We start from the raw sequence: 21,690 nt of genomic DNA, 5'->3' as shown, positions 1-21,690 counted from the left end.
TGCTGTGTCCTGCACTAATGAATTGGAGCTCCCAAAATGGCTCCTCTCCCCATCCTCCTTTGGCAGCCATAGGACCAGTTTGGGGGTTTTTATCCACTTTGGTTACTATACTGTTGTTCTCATCTGTGTTGTTTTTTTTTTTTTTTTTCTAAGTAACTTGCCAAAAGTGTGCCTTGAAACTGTTCTATTTTAATGTGGAGAAAATTCAAGAAATGAATTATTTAATATTTTTAGTTGTCTGCACTGAATTTATTGCGTAAAGGAGTAGCGTAACTTCTGATTTAAGATTACATGGGACAAAATAGAACTGGATTAGTATGTTCCCCTAAGGAAAAATAATGGCTTTTTATAATTACTTGTATTGATTATAAATAACTTATGCATTCTTTACTCATGCAAGCCACATCAACTATGATTTGTTTTGTGGAAAGCAAGTATAAAAGAACTACTTTCTCTACTGTGGTAGAGAGGAATTAATGTAGAATTTGTCTTCTATTCTAAAGCTTGTACTGAAATAAAAATGGACCCAAGTATAGGGCAAGGAATAGTGCAGAGAAATAGGAAAAGAATGGGCGTTGTGTCCTACCCTGGTTTTGTACTTTGGATTAGTGGAGATGTTAATAACCCTTTAATCTGGTGTGTGGGGTTACAGAGTTTCTGTATGATAAGGATCGCAGAGAGGCCGAGGGCAGCCCTTGGCTGTGTGCTGTGAATTGTGAGCTCGTGATGTTGACCTGTGCTGCAAGTAGGTGTGTGCTGCCTGCTGATCCTGGTCAAGGGGCTTTTTGGGGAGATTTTAATTTATATGCATTGTCTAGATTGCATTACCACAGCAGTAACATCTTATTTTTCAAAATATTTTTTCTTTGGATATAATATTCAAAATTCAAACCTCTCAGGCTCCCTGGGTTTAGTTTGGATCTGGGTGCTTGCCCTCTCTGAATGTAAGGTTACCAAACAAAATGTGTTGGCATAGTTTTTCCCTATCAGAGTGCTCAGGATTTAGTATAATTCCCCTTCTCATTTCTGGAAAACATTTCAATGAAGGAACTGCAGTAACATAAAACACTATTTCTTCAATACTAAAGTGAATTAGAATGATAAGCCACTTATTAAACTCTTCTGACTGCTCTAAACTTAAACCATTAGTACAGTCAGATTGATAATTAACATATCCATTGATATTGTTCAGTGATAAACTGTTAATGGCACAGTCTATCAGATATTTTAGTAAGAATTGCTGGCAGAAAGAATTGATCCAGTGTTGGAGTAACTTAGGCCAGTAAAAAGTGTCTGTGGTGGGAGCTGTGCCAGCTCTCAGTGGAGAGAACTGCTCGGCTGTAGATGGAAGACTGGAGGATGTTGCCATATTGATTTTGGTGCCACCAGCAGGGCTGTGATCGGCTTTATGTCCCTGTGTCAATAATTCAGGATCCCAACAAGAGCTGGGACTTGCTGTCACTGTCACACACCCCAGGGGCTGAGTGATGATGGTGGAGAGGTCAGGGATGTCACACAGAAAATTAACTAACAAAACCTTAGGTGCTTTTACATTTCAGTTATTTTCCTTGTACGTATATCACTTTTAAATAAAATTAAAGCATCTAAAAATGCTATTACTCGTCTCCAAGCTAGGTGTGGTTCATAGGAGACTGGCTTTGAGTGCTGATGTTCAGCTCTGTGTTGTTGATGCAACTGTCAAATGTCAAACTCTTACCTCTTGTGGAGTAACTTCAAAATTGTTGGTACTTTCCAAGAGGCAAAAAAAATTTTCCCTCACTTTCATTTTGCTTGGTCCTTGTTTTGTTACTGTTCAATAGTTACTAATATTAGTAAAACCTACATTTTAATTAAAGCACAAATATTCACACCTTTTTTTTTTTTTTTTTTTTTTTTTTTTTTTAGGCAGTGTGCTTTTCTGTCATTTCGGTGGACCAATCTGGAATTTGGTTTAAAAAACAAAACAGATCCCTTGAATGTACATATTTCCACCTCTTATTGTTTCTAGGGAAGTTTTGATCTGGTCAGCAGGTCAGTTTGCTCTGAAGTGGGAATATCCACATTCAGAGTGTCTGTTTTCCTGTCAAAGTCAAGTTGCAAATCTCTTAATTTTGAAAAATACCATGACCATGTTATTTATCATTACCTGTTGATCTGCCAGAAGGCACAATGAATATGCTTTAACCTGTGGACTGACTCTTTCTTGCATTTTGGACACTGGAAGATAGAAATTCTTTGCCCATTTTTAATTGTTTCTTGGCCACTTCACCATTGTCACAGAGAAGATGGACTTAGTAGTGTGTTTTCTTCCCTTCCTGGCCTGGTGCCTCGGGATGCTCTTAGCTGCTTTCCCACAGCCCTTGGTGGGTGGACTGGATTCCCACTGTGAAACTAGTTTGTATGCACTCCCTTGAAAGTGATTGAAGAAGGAACTTTGTTTTAAAACTTTCAAGAAGCTAAACCAAACAACTTCTCTCAGTGTGGGAGTGGACCAAATCCCATAGGCTTCATTATGGGTGATGGTTGACTGGCTGACTTTGCTGGGCTTTCACTCCAGGCATTTTATTAAAAAGTGCTTCTCAGATGTGAAGTTTTCTATCCTAAATTTAGGTATTTTAGCTACATACTTTTCTTCTTAAAAAATACCAAATATGTAGTTAAAAAAAAAAAAAAAAAAAAAAAGCCTGAGTTTGAGATTATGGCTTTACTCTGACTGAAGTCTGTCAAGATAAGAACAGGTAACGTTGATAAGCAGCACTTACTAACCAGGCTGCTGTGAAAGCCATTGTGTGTGTTCAGAGGAACTTCTTTCACAACAAAGGTCTGGTACTTCTCTGTGGTTCATCCTTTACTTGCAGAGTTGGTTTTGATGTCTGATTTAGTGGTGGCCGAGTTAATGGTACCCTCTGCAATTTATTCTATAAACAGGGTAAGCATTGTGTCATTTTAGTCACAGTATAGTCAGTTAAGCATGATGATGAATTATCTCTGGAAAAATTTAAATCATTTGATATTTTTGTGTAAATTGGCATAGGAAGAACAAGTGAGCAGTGTACCCTTGGTTAATATTTCTGTGTCTTCAGAAGGAGGAGGGTTTTTTTTTACCTGAAAGATACCTGGTGCTTGAGAAAACTTTGGAGTTGTCCTGTTGCTCTCTAAGCAGTGCCTGTAGCACCCTAAAAATGCAGAACTGCAGCATGACTGCTGATATAATGAGGAATTAATTGCGTGTATTTATTTTTTCCCGTTCTTGTCTCCTTCTGTCAGCCACAACCCACCTTGGCGTTCAGCTGACTTGTGATGGTGCTTCCCTCCTTCCTGTCTCTATCCTATGCTTCTCTTCCCAGGCCTGACTCCTTCAATACAATGAAGGGGAAAAATAAAAGCTTTTGAGTCACCTTTAGGTCTGTTTCCATCTCCTCTGGCAATTCCTGCTTCACGCAGCGGAGCAGCAGAAACGTGGCCTTGCTCGCTCTTCGGTCTCAGGTTTTTGCTCCCTCTCTGGTCAAACACCCAGTCATTTGACTGTGTCTTGGGCAACTGCTGCTCTTCAGCAAATCCTCTGGTTTCCTCAGTCCTCCTTCCCGGCCACCACCTCAGCTTCTTTACTATTGCTCTCCTTGTCTTTTGCAACCTCCTGTCTGTGGGTGTCCCCCAGACCTTGCCCTTGTTTTGGCTGCTCCAGGCCTTGCTCTGCTCTGTGGGATCACACCCATCCCTCCATTCTTCCCCTTCTAGAGAAACTCGCATGACTGTGCAGACTTCCTCAGTGAAAAAAAGTCTTTTCCAAGCAGTATGGCTCCCTAGCTGTGCTGAATCTGGGCTTATTTGCTCTTTTTGAAATATGTTTTTCTTTATTTAAGAGCTTTCCAGGTTCTGTTACTAAGGAGGGAGGATCTCCTTGTGCTTTACTCTTGGTATAGAGAACTACTCATCTGCTTTCCAGCCTTGCTGTATACATGTTCAGGTTCTGAGTGTTTATTCAGAACAGACTGTAGAATTTTGAGGCAGTGAACTTCGGTTACCTAATCATGAGGTTGGCTGGCATCTAATTCTTTAATACCTTGGTATCTTTATTTATAAACTGAAGTAGCTAAGTGCCTCACCGATTGCAAAAAAATAATTGCTGAAAGTTAACTTATGCCTCTTGGAGATAGAGGTAGAAAATAGAAGCATTCCATCTTTTGACTATCAGAGCAGTTCTGAAAGTTGGTATCAGTAGATTGCAGGACAGGAAACAGCAGTGCTGTGATCTGCTCATTTGGTTCTGTGTCTTGTGTGTCTGGCTGCTTTAGGGACTGAAAACTAACCAGAATCTTGGATTAAAAACAAAAAAACAGCAGTCTGATTTTCAGTTACTTAGTAAGCCAAAAGCACCTTGCCTTACTGTGGTGAGTCACCCTGAGAAGAAATTTAAATTTGGGTGGGATTTTATTAATATTTATCTTGTTGTTTCTGAAAGTGGTTTTTAGTAAAACCATGGAGCGAAAATGCAATAACAGGTAGAAGTTATACATGGCAAAGTGAATTGGAATCAGTAACTGGAAGGCAATGGTAGCGTTAGCTGTGTGTATTCCAGAGGGAATAGCCTGGAGGTGAGAGGGAAGGATTACCTGGGGATCGAACCAAACCAGCTTTGTCGATTCTAATGGTGTTCCCATGCCTTTAAGCCAGTGACCTGAATAGACTGTGTGGTTTGTATTGCATCTTTTGTCAATACATGTTTTTAGCTTACAGAAAATTGCAACAAGATTTGCAATGCTGTTTAAATGGCAACAAAGGAGAGGAATAAGCACAACAAAAGGAGAAACAGCTCTTTCACCCTTTCTGTCGAGTGTTCCTGTGTATAACTGTTTATCCCCCACACCCGTGCCTTGGTAGGGTAACTTTGTATTTGCATGGTTGGTCACCATTAACATACTCCCCAAAAGAAATGATTTATTTTAATCTATGCTACCTCAGTGCTATGCAAAATCAGGAGGCAGCACCATGGTTGGTTGCTTTCAGAAAAAGAACAAAGCAGTAACTTGCAAACAGTAATGTAGATAAAACCACAGAGTATAATACAATCCTTACATCTGTGTGTTCAGTGTCGTTGCCTTAATCTACACAGGAAGAAACACAGAGGAGTGCTAAAAGTTATTGCTCAAGCAATAAGTATTTTAACCATCCACAGTAAATTTTCATGTCCAGTATCCTTTAAGGAAATTGTCTTTCCTGAGCCTACTGGAGTTCACGTTAGACTCCCATTGACTTCAGACACAAGAATTGGAACATTCATCTTACATTAACAGTAACCTGTGCCAAAATCTCTCTGATACATTTTATCTGTGGTGTTACTTGGTTTATTTTGATGAAGTACAAAGCATAAATTTGGCTCTGTTAACTCAAATCATCTGACAGGCTGGCATCTTTATGTCATATGCTGCATCTTCTGAATTTTCTTTCAAAGATTGGTTTCGAGTAAGGTTTTCTTGATCGCCAGCTTGCAATGTCTGTTTATATCTTCTCCCATGTGAAATTAATGGGAAGGCAATTAGGCAAACTCTGGATTCTGTGCTTGAGTGACGCTTCTAGCTGTGAAGATATTATAGCTGTCTGTCTGGTCTTCACAGCTTCTGCTGGAGTCTTAGATGGAACTGGAGATGAAGATGTTAAATCTCAAAGTGGTGCATTAAGTCCTGATGTTACAGAAGTTACATTTGTTGGAGGCACTGAGGATTACATTTTAGCTGATGATCCCTCGGGAAGGGTTGTAATGGCTTGTTACAATGTCTAATCTAACTGCGTATTTGCTTTCAAGCAAGAGTAAATGTGAGCCTAACCTTATTGTGGAATACAAATGTTTTCTGATATATTTTTATCTGCAGCTCTAGGTTTTGTACCAGCCTAAGCACTTCTATACTGGAAACCCTCTTTCAGTTGCATTCGTTCAAAACCTGAGTGTGTACAAACACTGGTGGGAAACCTGAGCTTTGGAATTTGCTTTCTAACACCGATTAAGTTTGTCAGCTTCCCCTGGAGAGTCTGAATGGAAATCAGGATTTGAGAAAGGTCACTTATCACTTACAAATGTCAGTCATCAAGTCTTACAAAGTAAGTTTTGCTGCATAACTACACCAACTGTAGTTGCCACAAGGGAGAGTGGGGGACAGAAGGAAGGCCAGACTATTTTTTTTGGCAGGTAGCAAGTACTTAGGTTAAACTGATTATCAGACTGTACCCATAGGCTGTGGTTTCATGTTGCAGCTAAGCCAGTCTAGAAGATTGCTGCTGCTGAAAGAAGTGCTCCTGCTCTCTTCTTCCTGCTCCCACAGCTGTATTTCCATCATTTCCTTTGTGCCAGCTCATTGGACCCATCACTGAACCCGTTCAGCTCAGTCACCCAGTTGAGAACTACTGACTGAATTAGTTTAATTAATTTCGTGAAAGACCTGATAAGTATTAGAGCTGGCATAAAGGAAGGGTGGAGACCACACAGTAGTAATATGAGAGACCAAGGGTATAGTTCTGACTTTTTTTCCACAGTTTACTCCGATCTGTGTGTTCATTGTCACGGGTGTGTCAGGTCTGGTCTGTGCTCAGCCAAGTGCGAGGTGTGATCTGCTTGGGACCGGCTTTGAGATTCACTCCCCTTCCTCCCCCCAACTTTTTCCTGTATCACTCTGATGCTGTCACTGCTGTCAAAGACTCTTGTAGCATGGTGGGGATAAAAGACACATGTGCTCACAGTGAGGTGGGAGTGCTGAGTTATCCTGTCAGATGACCACCAGTACAGAAATTGATTTAAAATGATCGTAACTGCAGGCTTAGTCAAGCCTTCCCAGTCTGTATTGCTTATACCCCTGGAATATTTTAAATGGTTGGAAAATTTCATGCTGGAGGAGGGCTTTCTTCCTATTTAACTGTTTAGGAATTCATGTAGTTGACAAGTGGTAACAAAAAATATGAATATATAGAATCACAGCAGTATTTTTTGTCAAGAAATAGATTCTAGAGGCTTGGGGGAGTACTAGTCTGTTGTTCTCAGGGAACCTATTAAACTGCTTTAGAAACCTTACTCTAAGTAATAGGATCTGTATCCTGTTCCTTATCAAATAAAGATGTTAATTGTCTTTTATTATTTGTCATACTATATTTATCATCACAATGTCTCCATAAATATATCTGGCAACAATATTTTCCAGGTCATTTATTAAGATTTATATCCTTTAAGAGGCTACTCTACTACACTGTTTTTTCATGCCTGCAACCTGCTTTTCTGACAACTAAATTTTTAAAATTACTATTCCTTGAAAGTAAGTTTTTACCTGTTCCCTTTCCCAGTTTATTCTCTGTATACCAATTTGGGTGGCCAAATTATGTAGCAAGGGATAGAGAACCACGGGGGGAAAGAAATCTGATGTTAACTCCCTTTTTGTGGTGCTTGTTCACATCCATAACTCTTGAGTTGTGTATGAGTTGCTGCTATTTCTGAAGTTTTCTGGTACTTGGGAAATTACCGTAGTGCTGTCTGGTAGCTGTGCATGTGGAAGTGAGTTTCCATGGTCTTGTTGATTATTTCAGCTTTTGAAAATGTCTACAAAGATCCCAATTTGCTTTAAATGGTAGTGTCCTCATACCTGTAGCAATGGTAAATTACAGAAGCCATTGCCTGTATAAATTTCACAAACGTTGGCTTCTTTCTCGTTTCTTCCACATCACTTTCTTGGGTGAGTTGTATTTCACTTTTGTTACCTTCCTTTGAATTTTTAAGTGTGTTAGGTTATCATTAATTTGTTCTTTCTGCTCAGAAATTGAGAAGGGTAGTCTATAGCCTGAATGCTCTCAAAGCTGCACCTCAATTCTTGGCCCCATGACAAATAGTGAGACAGCATGAGATCTCAGACTAGTGGTGTCTTGGGGGAATTTTGGAATTAATGTAATGGTTTTCTTTTATATATTAACTTACTTCATCAAAGAGAACAATGCAGTAGGGTTGTTTTGTGTTGTTTTGTTGGCTGGTTTTTTTTTCCTGAGAGTTGAGTCATACTTTATTCCCATTTTTCTGCCTGAAGAGGATAGCCTTTAATAATTTGTAGGCAAAGTGATAAACATACAATAAGAAGTCACAGGGATTTTTTTCCTTCCCACTGCAAATGAGTCAGCAATTAAATTATCTTGAAAGAAAATCAGTCTGTTGTCTGGGTTTAGCAAATGTTCACATTTTAAGAGAACAGTTATATTAGTGGTGCTCAGAGTGCAAATTGTGTAGGGGGTCTCCTGTATAATGAGAGTATAAGAGATCTCCTGTATAAGAGATCACAATCTCTCCCTAAATGACTCTCAATCTGAAATATTTTTATTTGATCAGAACAGCAGATTCTTGGTGTTTTACTAAAACAGGCAATATACTCAAATTTTCTTTTACTGGGAAGACACAGTAAAAACCTCACTGTCAAGTGGAATTGCCACGTGTAATCCAGTTCTGGATTTTCTGGTTATATCATACAAGTGATGAGACATGGTAGTGTGGAAAAACTTGGCAGAAATATTCCTGTGTAAATACGAAGGCTCATTCATATTTTCAGTCTTGCTCTGGTCAGGAAGATTTATGTGACTTGACATTTTTGGGGACTTGTTTTCAAATGCTGTGGAAGGGAATAGGTGGCTGTGCTGGAGGGCTGATTCCAGGCTGGAGGAGTCTCTGTCTGCTTAAAACACCTTCTTGTTGGTGTTTATCTTGCAGGTAATGAGGTGGGACAGGCTGGTGAAATGAAAGGGGCAGGGACGTGTGTGACATGTTTGGCAGCTGCATTGTTCGAGCTCAGATGTGTGAAATGCTCAAAAAGCTTTGCCAAGGGGATCACATCAGGCTGTGTAGAGATTTGCCTAGGCTGGCCTAAACCTGGCAGTGGTGTAATCCAGCTGTGAGCCCTCTTGGAGAAATGTGCCCAATTCTTGGGAACTTCACCTTCCCCAGTTCTGTGCTGCCATCACTATGCTCTTGTTTGTTCAAGCAGTGACTGGTCTGAGTAAGTGCCCACAGCCTGTAGAGTAAATAACCCCCTTCATAAACCCAGGGAGACACTGAGCTTTTTTTTTTTTTTTTTTTCAAATTGATCCTCCTGAAAAGGGCAGATATAAAAAAGAAAAATTGTTAAAGCAAGGGGAGCAAGATATAAGTACTTAGGGAGCAGGGAAAGTGCTGGTGATCGTGATGAGATTGGTAACTATGTTCTCTCCATTTTGTGTCACTGTAGATTAATTCAAAGTTCACCAGACTGTAGCTTACTGTTGACTTTTGAAATACTCTGATATGCATTCAAGCTTAGCAACACTGCATTTCTGAGGAGATTCACTGGTGGTAGCAGCAGGATGCAGCCAAAACACTTTCCATAGGATTTCATTAATGGTGTTGTCTGGTTGACTTTTCCAACTCTGTGATGCATCCACTGCTGCCCTATTTAAATTATTCAAAGAATTGATACAGCACAGAGCATGGTTGATTTTCTTGGAAAAAAGTGCTAACCAATAGTGTTTTTCTGAAATTTCTTGAAGAATTGTTCTCCCTATCAAAACATCAAAGGCAGAGATGAATTAGAGTGAAAACTAATGATGGTAAAACTCCTTGTGCATTAAGTTGGGACTTCTGTGGAGAAGACTGTGCACACAGAACTGAGAGTTCTGATGGCAGCCTCGTTAAAAGGAGAGAACCAGCTACTATGGTGAGAAGGGACGGATGAAAAGCCAGGCTATAATGATGAAGGTAGGAGACTGTCCTTGGGATGAAGTGGTGCTTTTGGCAAATGAAAGGAGATTCTTGGAAAAAAATTCAAGCTCACTTTTGTCAACATGGACATCCATATTTAAGTGCATTCCTGTGATACTTGATGTGAGTGAGCACTGTTCCATTGCAGTCCAATGTAAATAATGGTTAACTAAGCATAAATTTAAAACTAGGCTTAAGTTAGCCTGGGGTCAGAATGACTAAGTGTACAGAAGAGCATTACTTGTCACATGAAGTGGGCTTACCAAAAGTGGCAGTCAGGTGTGATTCTCCTTTACTGAGTGAAATGGAGTGTCATGAGGTGGATATTTGGACCCCAGAAAGCAACTGCCTGCTTTTCTGTCCAGGAAAGAAGATGAAGGAGACAATAACAAAGCAAGGAAGTAGTTAACACATTGGGAGTGCTGTGAAAAGGGAGAAAAAGTAGGAAGTGGAAAAAAAAAGGGGGAAGGAGAAACTGTGTGTTGGACTTTTTTTTTCCTTGTAATTGTGCATGAAGATGTTTGCTATGTAAACATACTTTGGGGGAAATTACTTAGTTGTTACTGCATATGGCTATTTATTTCTGCAGGTTTCATTAAGCCATTTAAAGGACCCTTGTTTTCTCTTCCCTTTTTTCTTGTTCTCATCTTGTGGCTGCCTCATCCCTGGAAGTGTCCAAGGCCAGATTGGACAGGGCTTGGAGCAACTTCATCTAATGGAAGGTGTCCCTGCACAAGCCAGGGGGTTGTAATGAGGTGATCTTTAAGGTCTCTTCCAGCCCAAACATTCTGTGATCCTTGATTGTATTATAGAAGAGAGTCTTCCCATTTATTCAAACATCTAAATTTCTTCAGATTTTAATTACTTTAATTTAGTGATGGCTTTTCATTTTCTAAGATCCTTAATGTAGGATATCATATAGTATTTAGCATGAAAAAGGAAAATAAAGAGTAGAAATAGGCACTACTGAGATTACAGGTTATAGTGGAAAGATGTTTGTCATTCTGCTTCAATTAAAAATAACATTACTTTCAAACATTAATAATATATTGCAAACTTCCACTTGATGTTAACAGAGTATTTATAATGTGGTTAGATGTTGGTAACATGCAATGCTCGACAGAATATTTTTGATCCTGCACTTACAGATTTACTGCAATAATTATAAAGCTTCTGTAACAGATATGATGCAGCAAGGCTCCGTTCTGCATGGCGATATCTGCATTTGTCAGCAACACCGAGTTTTTATGGATTTGGCCTTAAATTGGTACTGGATTGTTTGCCTGTGAATGTTTAGTCAATAGAGAACAAATTGTGGATGTCAAATAACCTTCAGCTGCACAATCAGCCAGAAATGGCTGGATGAATGCAGCAGTGTCTGAAAGCTGCACTGCCTGAAATGGGGAACTGCCGGAGCTCCTTCTGCAGAACAGCTCAGTGCTGGCGGCCCTGGGGAACAGGTCCTGTGCCAGGGCACAGCTGTTGGGCAGAACCCCCCTGGTCTTCCCCTTTTTGGCGTTGAGTTCTCCTCGCTGCACGCAGTGAAATGCTCTGAAAGAGGAGGTGAGACAGTCGGAGGCGTTTGGTGCCGCTCTGAAAATGAAGGTGGCAAGTGAGAAGTCAGGGGTCATTCTCTGTCCTCAAGTAAAACAAGGAAAGTGTGTGACCAGTGAGCTTGAGCCATTTGGCCCAGTAAATAAAATGCTTGATGCTTGTAAATGCACGTTTGAGAAAAGCAAGTAATTATTTTCTTCCTGTTTTGGTTTTTTTTGTTTGTTTTTTTTCCCCCTTCAGTTTGATCTGCTGCTATTGAATATCTCTGTGTAAAGGCAAATGTTGTTCCTTGAAAATAAAGCAACCCCCATTTCATCAGTCAGGAATTGCTTCTGTTTAAAATGCTTATTCAAAGAACCATAATCTGTTCCTTTGCTTCTGAGTGCCTCATGCAAACAGCTGGATTGGAGTGTATTGTAAGGGGGGGAGGGGGGCTGGTTGTCCTTTTTTCATCAAATCCTGTTTGAGTAAAATAAAGAAAAGCGTTTTGCAGTCTCTATGCACGGTCTGGTGGCAGACTTAGATTAAAAGTTTATATAGTAGCATAATTGTGGCTTCAATATGATGTCACGATAGATGAAAATCAGCGCTCATAGAAAATAGTAGAAAGTCATAGTAGAAACTCATACTCACAGAAATAAGTATTTTTCCATATTTCTGTCTCAAGCAATCATGACAGGAAAAGAAGGGTAGAAAATGACAGAAACAATTTTTTTTTGTCTGCAAAAAGTTGATTGTACATGTAGGTTTTTTTCTGCTCTGTTTTCATATTTCAGTTATGTTGGACTGAACTCTTGATGTTATGTTTGACACTTTAAATATCAAGCAGAAAGCTCTGTGGCATTAATTTTATAAATAGACCTGGTAGTCAAAAATAGTCTTATTGATAATCAGCTTTGTCTGTCTTAGTTCTGGAACGATCACTACATGTTTGTGTAACTGGAAGCTATCATACATAAAATTTAATCCTTTTTGGGGCTGATCTGTGGAACAGCATATAAATAACTACTCAATAAGAAATGTGTGTCTGTTCCTGTGTTTTCCTAGAATTGGAATTTTGCTCTGCAGTGGGTTAAGAGAAAGCTGTATCTTTTTTGTTAGAGTTTCTCTTCATGTATTGCAGCAGTTTCATGGTTCTCCTGTAAATGGATGAATCCACTCTGAAACGGATTTTGCTGTCCTTCTTTTGAGTTCTTCTACCTGGTTAAGGCACATGATGAGATGCACTGTGCTTTGCTGTAAATGTCGGTGCTCCACAGGAGATGGGGATCCCTGTGTCTGACCTGGAGTGTCTGCAAAAATCTGTGTTGTTAGTTAAAAATAAAGCTAGTGATTTAATTGGCATCTCCAGCTCTGTCATTTGTAGCCTATTTGGCAATAGTTTGTGAAAAAAATGCTGGTTTAAATTGTTGGCCAAAAGGATTTCTTGTTTTAGTTTGGCATATCAATTTCAATTTAAAGTTTTCTCAGTGCTATTTCAGGAGTTAAGAAATTGGGTCCTTAGGGTTTTTGTTTGTTTCTTGATGACTTAGGGCCCTAAATAGGGAATTAGGTCTTCACCCTACTGCTCTGAGGAAATACAGAGTGTTCCGTGCCGTGTGTTACAGCGGATCCCGTTTCAGTCGGGCACAGCTCCGCCAGCAGGGCCGCTCTCTCGGCTTTGTTTACTCTGTCCCTCATCCGTCGTTAAACATTGATGGCTGGGACTGCGGGCATGGGAGCAGCGCCTGGCAGCTCGGGGAATACTGACACTGCAAAATGGGCCTCTTGCTTTTGGGGCTGGTTTTAAGTTGACAGCCTATGATGGCAAATAAGTTTTATTTTTCAGCTCTCTTACGGGCCTGGGGTGAGTTGGACCTAAATTCAGAGTGAAAATTAAGTGATAAATGACAAAGGCCTAATTGGAAATCTCTGAATGAGTCCATTTCCTGCCATTGACTCCAGTGCAGTTCCAGGTGGATTTTAATCTGTGCCATGTAGCCCGAGGGTACCTGTGCCTGGCAGTCTGGGCTTGGGATCACACTTGCATTTTGGGAAATGTCTGTATGGCTTTTGTACAAATTATACCTCTGGAGAAGAAAATAATTTCTTTGTAAACTTAATCACTTAGCAGAAAGGTGGTAGTTGTTAGGGTGTCTCAGAAAATAAACTTTCTTTCACTTTTATTTCTTAGCAGGGGCATTGGAGGGGGTTGATGTTGACCTGCATAGCCTATTGTCCTCAAGTTTGTGTCTTGTCTCACTGCAGTGGGGATGTGCTGATGTGTGTCCTGAGCTGTAGATGTAGCGCAGGTGGTAAAACCACTTTAAACTTAGTATAGAATCGAAAGAACAGTGTTAATGCACAGTTGCAGTGATGGATGACCTGCAGTTGAGATCTTAGACTGCTTGTTTTTTTCAGTGTCTGCAGCTGGCCCTGACAAGTGCCAGAGCTCAGCTGTGGCAGGCGTTGATTATTTATTTATTTATTTATTTATTTATTACTTTTTAGACATAACTGACAGGCTGCAGAGAGGGGGGAATACTGTAAAAATGTAAATATTTAAATTTAATTTCCTTCTTGGTGGCTCTGCCCCCCCCCCCCCCCCCCTTATGTTTGGGCAGGAGGATTTAAAAAGGATGAGTCTGGTGTTCCCTCAGCTTAAAGCAGTTGAACATTATGCTCTTGTGGTGTCCTCTTGCCCTTCCATCCTCAGCAGAAGCAGCTCACACCTTCAGAAGAAATACAGCTTGGTTGCTTTGCACTTTCTGATGGGAGCAGCAGCACAGCTGCTGCTGTCTCTCTGCTGAAGGAAGATGGAAAGGGAATCGAGTAAACAAGGAGTGCTCGAGTCATCTTTGGGGGCAGGAGAGTTGACTGATGTCTACAGTTGATTTCACTTTCAGGACTACTAACTGTAGAATGAAACAGTTTATTTGTGTGGTCTTCAAAAGAGTGTGTGCAAGGTGAGTGATGTCCCGATTCCTCCTTGTTCAGCTGGAATGTGTGCATGTGGCTCCAGGACGGTACCTGCGGATGCGGAGCTGCCTGGCTGGATCTGGACAGTGCAGCCACCTGCCCCTGGCACACACCTCCCTTAGGCTCTAGTGCCTCCAGGAGTTTCCCTTCAGGAGCTGAAGCTGAGCTCAAAGCCAGCTCCTTAGGGTCAGCATGGCTGTTCATGGGCTGTGGAGCAGGAGGTGCCACGGTGGCTGCAGGCTCTGCATCGCCCTGCACAGGACTGGGGGGAGTGGAAGCACAGGCAAAGCCTTTCCCTTTGCAAGACTTCAGCAAGAGATCAAAGGCAACCTTTCACCTTGGGAAGCATTTTTCCTACCCAGACCTGGTTCCACGTGTGCTGTTTCATCCCTGGTTTTGATCCAGGCACTCTCTGAACTCACTTGAAGCTTTGTTCTCGGTGTGTCTTTGCTGCAGGTTCCTTTCATTTTCTGGAGAACACTCCTGGGCAGTTGGCTTTGAACTACCCACATGGGGGTTGCTGGCCAGAAAAACCTATGTGTTTGTATTTAAGGTGATAAAAAAACCAAATTTAGGATTTTTGTAAAAAAACGACATTAAAATTTCATCAGTCGTATATGTGCATATATTTTATTCACTACAGAACTGAACAGATTAAATGCTGTATTTTGTAACATCATAAGCTCTTATAACCAGCAAAGCATACCTGTGGTCTTAAAAGGTCCTTCTGTTTGTGTCTGCTCTTACTCTCCGTCATCTGGTACCAAAAATAACTCTCCCATCTCAGTGGCATTGCCCATCTAGCATTTTACCACTGCAAGCTGTAGAGCTGATTCCAGCTGTCTGTGCGTCTAAATGTTTGATGCTGAAGTCTTGTAGTCTTTGTATTGTGTTTTCACTACTTGATCATGGTGGGAAGTGTTGGATGGGATACACAAACACCTCTGATGGATCAATATTTTGTGTATCTAGTCTGTGATATATAGAGGCTATAACTGAAGTGATTCAGCTTTCCACGGCAGAGTTGGAACATGTCCACAAAATTCTTTTGCAGAACACATAGACACTCAGTTAGAGGATCATTTTTTTCCCCAGTGCATTGCAGCAGGGAGATGAGTTTTGTTCTGGCTCATCTGTCCTTTATTTCTGTTTCATATTTGAATTCTGAGGTGTGGAAGATGAAACTGCCACCTACAGCAGATCTTTGAGATGCAAAGAAGTTGATACTGTACATGCAGATAGGTTGGTGGTTGTATGGGGTCTTTATAGCATCATACAGTGGTATCATATGGGTTTTTTCAATAATAAGCATGTTATAACAGTCTTTGTAGACTCCCTACTCTTCCTTCTTTTGTTGTAGCACCAGATGTAGGGCTGATATGGTAAATTCTAGAAAACAGTGTGATGTATGTGTGATCTTGGGGATTTTTACCTGCTGGAAATGAGGAGAGTTTGATCTTACAATCAGTTACTTCTCTAGATTGTGGTCATCCTCTGGCAAACTTCTCAGATGTAATCTGATTCATCTTTTGGTTAACATGCAGAACTGAAGACTGGATTGATAATGGCACCTAATTTTTGGCTTACAGGGTTTCCTGTGCTTTGCCCTTTCATAGCTGTTGGCTGAGCTGCTGTCACTTCTTTTTGACCTCAGCCTTTGAGCACTTGGTGCTTTGTTGCTCAGCCCTCACACACTCCCTGTGCCTCGTGACTAAATTCCCAGGGGAAAAAAAACCATTACCAGAATTATTTCTATTCCTTTGTTGTATGTACCAAATTGTGGTTTTCTTTGGAAGATTGTTTTCTGCAGAATTCCCTGCCACATTCCCTCTAGTTCCCCAGAGATGCTTAATTAGAATTTGGTGCTACAGTTGAAGAAAACTTACCTTCCTTTGTTCCTTAAAGGACTGGCTAGTTTTCCTGATGATCATGAGGCAAAAGCAGAGCTAACAAGTAAAGACATTTTAAAAAGAGTAAGCCCCAAACCTCAGCCTCGGAGAATGGGATGTCTGGATAACTGTTAGTGACGTACCTTATCTTGTGCTTTATTTTTAGATGCTCTTCTACAACGGGTTGCAGAATTGGAAAAGGTCAATGCAGAATTTCTGCGCACAAAGCAGCAACTTGAGCAAGAATTTAATCAAAAGAGAGCAAAATTTAAGGAGTTATACCTGGCTAAGGAAGGTAAGTCCTCAATTCTCTGAATTATTCTAAGGTTTATTGAACTTCATCTTCAAATAATCCCTGTACGAAGCACAGTCTTTTAAACAGTTATAACAAGAATGTAAGAGATTCAATAGGTGGCTACTGAGCTTCCTAGAATGAACTTTTAGAATTAAACTTAAAGTTTTGCCTCATGGACAGGAGCCAGAGCAACCTGATGTCCATGCAGAAACACCACCAGTGAGTTTTAATACTAATTTCCTGAATTCAGGGTGCACTCTCTGAGCAGGAGCTGATCTGGTAAATGGAAAGACATAGCCTGGATGCTGTGCTCTTTGTACTCTGTGGCCTTTTTTTTATGTAGCATTTATTTGTCTTAAATTTCCATCAGAGGTAGGCTGTAAGCAGGCAAATGTTATAAAAGTTTTAATACCAGCCAAGGGCATCTATTTCAATAACACAATTTATAGGAAAATGTGAACCATATGAGCTCAAATATCTGATGAAGGATTGGAGAGTAGAGATAGCTGTTCTGAGAGCCAGATTGATTTATTTCTAATTCTGATGATTTTCCTGTCTTTAACATATGAAAGCAGAGCCAAACCATAATGCATTAAGACTGCAGCTGCTGTATAAGCTTATGAGAGCAGAAATACAACAGGCATAATGAAGATCAGATCATACAGCAAACCTATTTACTTGTGTTTCTAAGGCTGGATGAAAGGAAATTTTATATACAAGACACTACTGATGAGATCAGCAATAATTCTCCCATTTTGGTACGGTCAAAAAATAGAAAATAAATTGTGCTAGGGGAAGGAAAAACACCCCAACTTTTATGTGTACTGAAGTGAAAGGGCACCAGAGGAGAATAGACAAGCAATTACTTTTCTTTTTTTTACCCCCCCCAAAACTCTTTTCCCTCCTTGTCTCCAAGACCCTTTCCTAAATGTGCATTGGGGCTGTTGGAACCCATCTTTAATACTGTCATTTGAAAACTAAGAATATTAATGGCTGCAGAGTCTTCATTTTTTTACACAAGGATTAATGTCCTTTTAAGTACTTGATTAATTCTGGGTTCCATATTCTCTGTTGGGGGCGAGAGCACCAGGACTGATTTGGCTTTTTGACCCTGAGGGAAATACATGGAGATAGCTTGGTTTGGGTTGTGTACTGGCCAGATGTCTCTGCTAAAAGTGATTGCCATTGAAACAGGCTATGTGGGCATAAAACACATATTCTGTGTTAGTGCTTTTGGAATTAATTATACATGTCTTCCAGATCTGTTTGTTTCAGATTAGCTGAGAACTCAGGAGGATAATACAAAATTAGTTTAATTTCTGTTTATAGTTGTAACAATTAGAGAAGTAGTGGGAGTTCCATTGAATGTATCCCTTTTCTTAGTAGAAGCTCAGTTTTACCAAAGTCTTTGGTAAAGGGCAAATTAGGCTGCATAGTTTTCTTATGTGGGCTCTCCAAAGTGGTCCCAGAGTATTTCTGTTTGAGAAATATGAAGTGTTCCATCCAAACTGAGAACCAAGTCAGTGCCAGAAATGGGAGAAAAACTGTTTTCCAGTCTGTTCTTTCCTTTTCCAGATTCATAACCAGAATGAGTTAAATAATAAGAACTGATGAAAAGCACAGTTCGCTTTCATCAGGTATATTGATCCTAATTACATCTAGTGTGTGCTTTGTGTCTGCATCCATGAGAAGATACTCCTTTAATAAAAGGCAAGGGCAAGCAAAGTCAAGAAATAGCATTCCCTGAAGATACCTGCCAACATTTGCTCAGTCCTCACAGGTAGATGTTTTAATACCAGTGCTTCCTTCACTCCTTTCTGTTCTTTGCCATAGCAACTAGGGCTACACTTCAGATTGAATTTATAATCAAGCTAAATGTATGTAATCCTCCTTTCAGAGGACCTGAAAAGACAGAATGCAGTGCTGCAGGCAGCCCAGGATGACCTGGGCCAGCTGCGGACCCAGCTGATGGAAGCCCACGCTGAAATGGAGAACATCAAGGCCATAGCCACCGTGTCAGAGACCACCAAGCAGGAGGCCATCGATGAGGTCAAGAGGCAGTGGCAAGAAGAAGTGGCTTCACTCCAGGCCATCATGAAAGGTAACAGCCAGGCAAGCTGCTGAGATCAGCCACCCTGGTGTCTTTAGGGATTTGTGTCTGCTCTTCCACAGAATATGGATAATTGTTATGGCTTGGGAAAGCTGCAGAAGGGCTGGATGAAGTGTAGTTCCCAAGGCTGTGAAAAGGAGCTTAGTGGGTTTTTATTGTCAACTTGAGGACAGAATTTAGAATTCATAGCCATGGGAACCTCATGTATATGCAAAGCATTTTTGAGGGACTATGAGTGTGATACCTCATCCTTCCATGAAGAGAAGTATGATGCCTGTAATTTGACAAGTCTGAAAACAGATTTAAGCTGCCAGTATGATTCTCTTTTTTTCCTTCTGTGTGAGCACAGTTCTACTCTCACAGTCAGGTGTCTCTCCAGTACTCACATGGGCCTTCCCCCAGGGTAGTGACTGCACATGCTGCTCTCTCAGTCCTGGGTGGTTTTTTTCTTGATAGTTCTGATCTATTCCTTGTTATATTTGCATGTTGCACAGCTGTTGACATTTCTGAGACAAAGTGAATGAACAAAAGGATATCAACTGGGAACAGACTATTGCCACAAATGTCTGTTTTCTTAAAGGTCCACAAACAGGATCACTCTATCCTGAGTCTGAAACTGGGCAGTTTTTCCATCACCTCATTATGCTTTTCACCCAGAACAGACAAACCTTCCTGTATATTGAGTAAATGAATGTCTGCTTACTTATGATCTACACAGATGCATGAACCTAGATTAAGGCTCAGCTGTGCCAGCTGCTGTCCCTGTGTAAACACAGACAGCTCCTGACCTCAGAGGAGTAGTGTTAATCCTAGGGCAATGGAAACTATGCAAGAAGTTTGAATTTCTTTGCATTTTGGAGTACCTTTTTAATGGTTTTGGTGATTCATTTAGATGATGTGCTTGGAGGTACAAAATGTGCTGCTAAACAGGATGTTAGTCATGTATGTTACCTTGAAATTAGGAGTTGCACAGTTTTGGGGGCTTGTTTCTTTGTGTTCTGGTGATGGTACTAATTGAAATTCAGTTCCTTTGGATTTTTTACTTACGTATTTGGGTTTTGGGGAAGGAGTCCAAGGGAAGGGAGAGTTCACCGTTGTCCTACTTTTGATTAATTATAGTAAATCATTGAGTGGTTGGAGATGGAGTTCCTAAAGCTCTGTTCTTTAACTTACATTGAAAATAAGTTTTGAAAATGCTGTTTTCTAGAGACTGTTCGTGACTATGAGCTCCAGTATCACCACAGGATGGAGCAAGAGCGAGCTCAGTGGAACCAGTACCGAGAAAACATGGAGAGGGAAATTGCAGAGTTAAGGAGGCGACTGTCCGAAGGCCAGGAGGAAGAAAACCTAGAAAATGAAATGAAAAAGGTACATTGGAATGGAGTTCCTCAGTTTCTGTTTGAAGATAGGCCTGTGGGGTCACACATGGGTTCATTCCTATGCCTGCTGTAATTCTTCAGCAATTCACACAGCCTGCTCCTGCCGACTGCCAGCCTTTGTTCATGGAAGTCATCATGACCTAATCCATTTGAAGCCTTAAAGGTTTTGTTCCTAATTATGTGGATTCAGTGGGAGAATTGCACCTGAGAAGGTGGTAACATTTTGCCTTCAGCTTGTAAAAGCAGGTAGCCTTGTAAAGTCACTTGCCATAGTGTCAAATGAGCTCAAGTAAAACCACCTTTAGATTTTCCTGGATTGACTGCAGTTTTATAAAGTTTCCTTTACACTTCTGTACCTTTTATTTCTTTTGCCAGGTCTTAAAAACTTAAAGTACCCATTAAAAACCTCAGAACACCTAAGATGTCTTTCCTCTTTCTCTAGAGTAAGCCTCAGTACTGCTGCCTCCCTAGGAAGTACAGAACCTTGCTGTCACAAAACAGCAGGCTTTAGATGATGGAAAATAATTGCTCTGGAGTATGGACAGATACTGTTGTAGGTTTTCAAAGATCTAAGTTCTATGAACTAAGAAAAGTTCATAGAAGTAGATTGAGGTGCCTTGTATTGAGTTTTGATTTTCATTTTTTTCAAGGAGGTTGAGGTTGAAGATTTGATGTGTTTCCTTTCAGACAAGGAAAGGAAATTGAACCTGTCATAATAGATCAGTGCTTTATAATCTTTGTTTATTTTATTATAATAACTTGCATTTTCATTAATTTCTCATCTCAGCAGGCTTGCCTTGGTCTTCAAGGTGTTCTAAGAATTTTAAAGTAGTGATTGAACCTACATTCAATGAAGGAGTAGCCTAACATCTGATAATCTGCCACATCACTGCATGTCCTTGTTCCTGCTTGCTGTCAGCAGGAGGAATGCAGTATGGAATATCACAAACATTCCACATGAGGAACATTTTAGCTATTTTTAATATGCTGTAGCAAGCAATCAGTATTAGTGTTGCAAAATGGAATTCTTTTTCTGAGACTTAGAAAGAGATTCATGACTGTTGCTGGTTGTAGCTGCATTAATGCTGTCAGTGTTAAGTGGGACTGCCCTTCATGTAGCCCTGATTTCAAAGGTAAGAGTCAGGGCAAAGCCTGTTCTAATCCCACTGAATTTGTAAGACATACACTGTTTTTAAGAAAATGTTTTAGTCTTATTAAGGAAAAATGACTTTGTTTGAAGCTGGATGGAGGTTCAAAACTGGATCAGTGTGTGGTGAGTCTTGTAGAAACAACCCAGAAGAAGCAGAGTTCATAGTGTAAAAGTCCTGGCATTGCACTCCCAACTAACTGCCAATAAGCACTTCCAGAAAACAATCTCTCTCAACTGATTCAGATTTTTAATCTGAATTTACTGATCATGTAAGTTGAAATTGCAAGTTGCTGACATGGCAGCACAGCTCACCTAAACTCAGTGCCTTTAGTAGAGCAGTTTAGCATAGCAGATAAATAGCATTTTCAACTACAGTCCTTTAAAAGGGAATTAAATGTCCCTGGTGATCCTAAACGAAAAGGTGATCAGTTTATTAATCTCTGGTTAATAGGAGCTTGGAAAACTTTCTAGGCCTGTAAAGCAGAGGAACATGTACCTTATGTAATAGGAGGGGGAGGGGGAAATCTGGTTTTCAGAGTGCAGCTTGAAATAATTGTTTAAACTGCTTTGCATGAGGTTTTAATCTTCTTTGTTATTATTAAAC

The 21,690-nt window shown here is 40.3% G+C and overlaps 1 protein-coding gene across 1 annotated transcript in view; it reads left to right on the top strand.

The window, feature by feature from the left end:
* RABEP1 (rabaptin, RAB GTPase binding effector protein 1) overlaps positions 1-21,690 on the top strand; it is a 47,167-nt gene that overhangs the window by 1,665 nt on the left and 23,812 nt on the right. Inside the window, exons 2-4 of the mRNA XM_069033699.1 lie at positions 16,319-16,447; positions 18,345-18,548; positions 19,765-19,925. Coding sequence (XP_068889800.1) covers positions 16,319-16,447; positions 18,345-18,548; positions 19,765-19,925 — 494 coding nt within the window. The remainder of the gene's footprint in view (positions 1-16,318; positions 16,448-18,344; positions 18,549-19,764; positions 19,926-21,690) is intronic.

Source organism: Aphelocoma coerulescens, chromosome 19, assembly GCF_041296385.1.
Source record: "Aphelocoma coerulescens isolate FSJ_1873_10779 chromosome 19, UR_Acoe_1.0, whole genome shotgun sequence".
NCBI lineage: Eukaryota > Metazoa > Chordata > Aves > Passeriformes > Corvidae > Aphelocoma > Aphelocoma coerulescens.
This window is presented reverse-complemented; position numbering and strand designations above follow the sequence as displayed.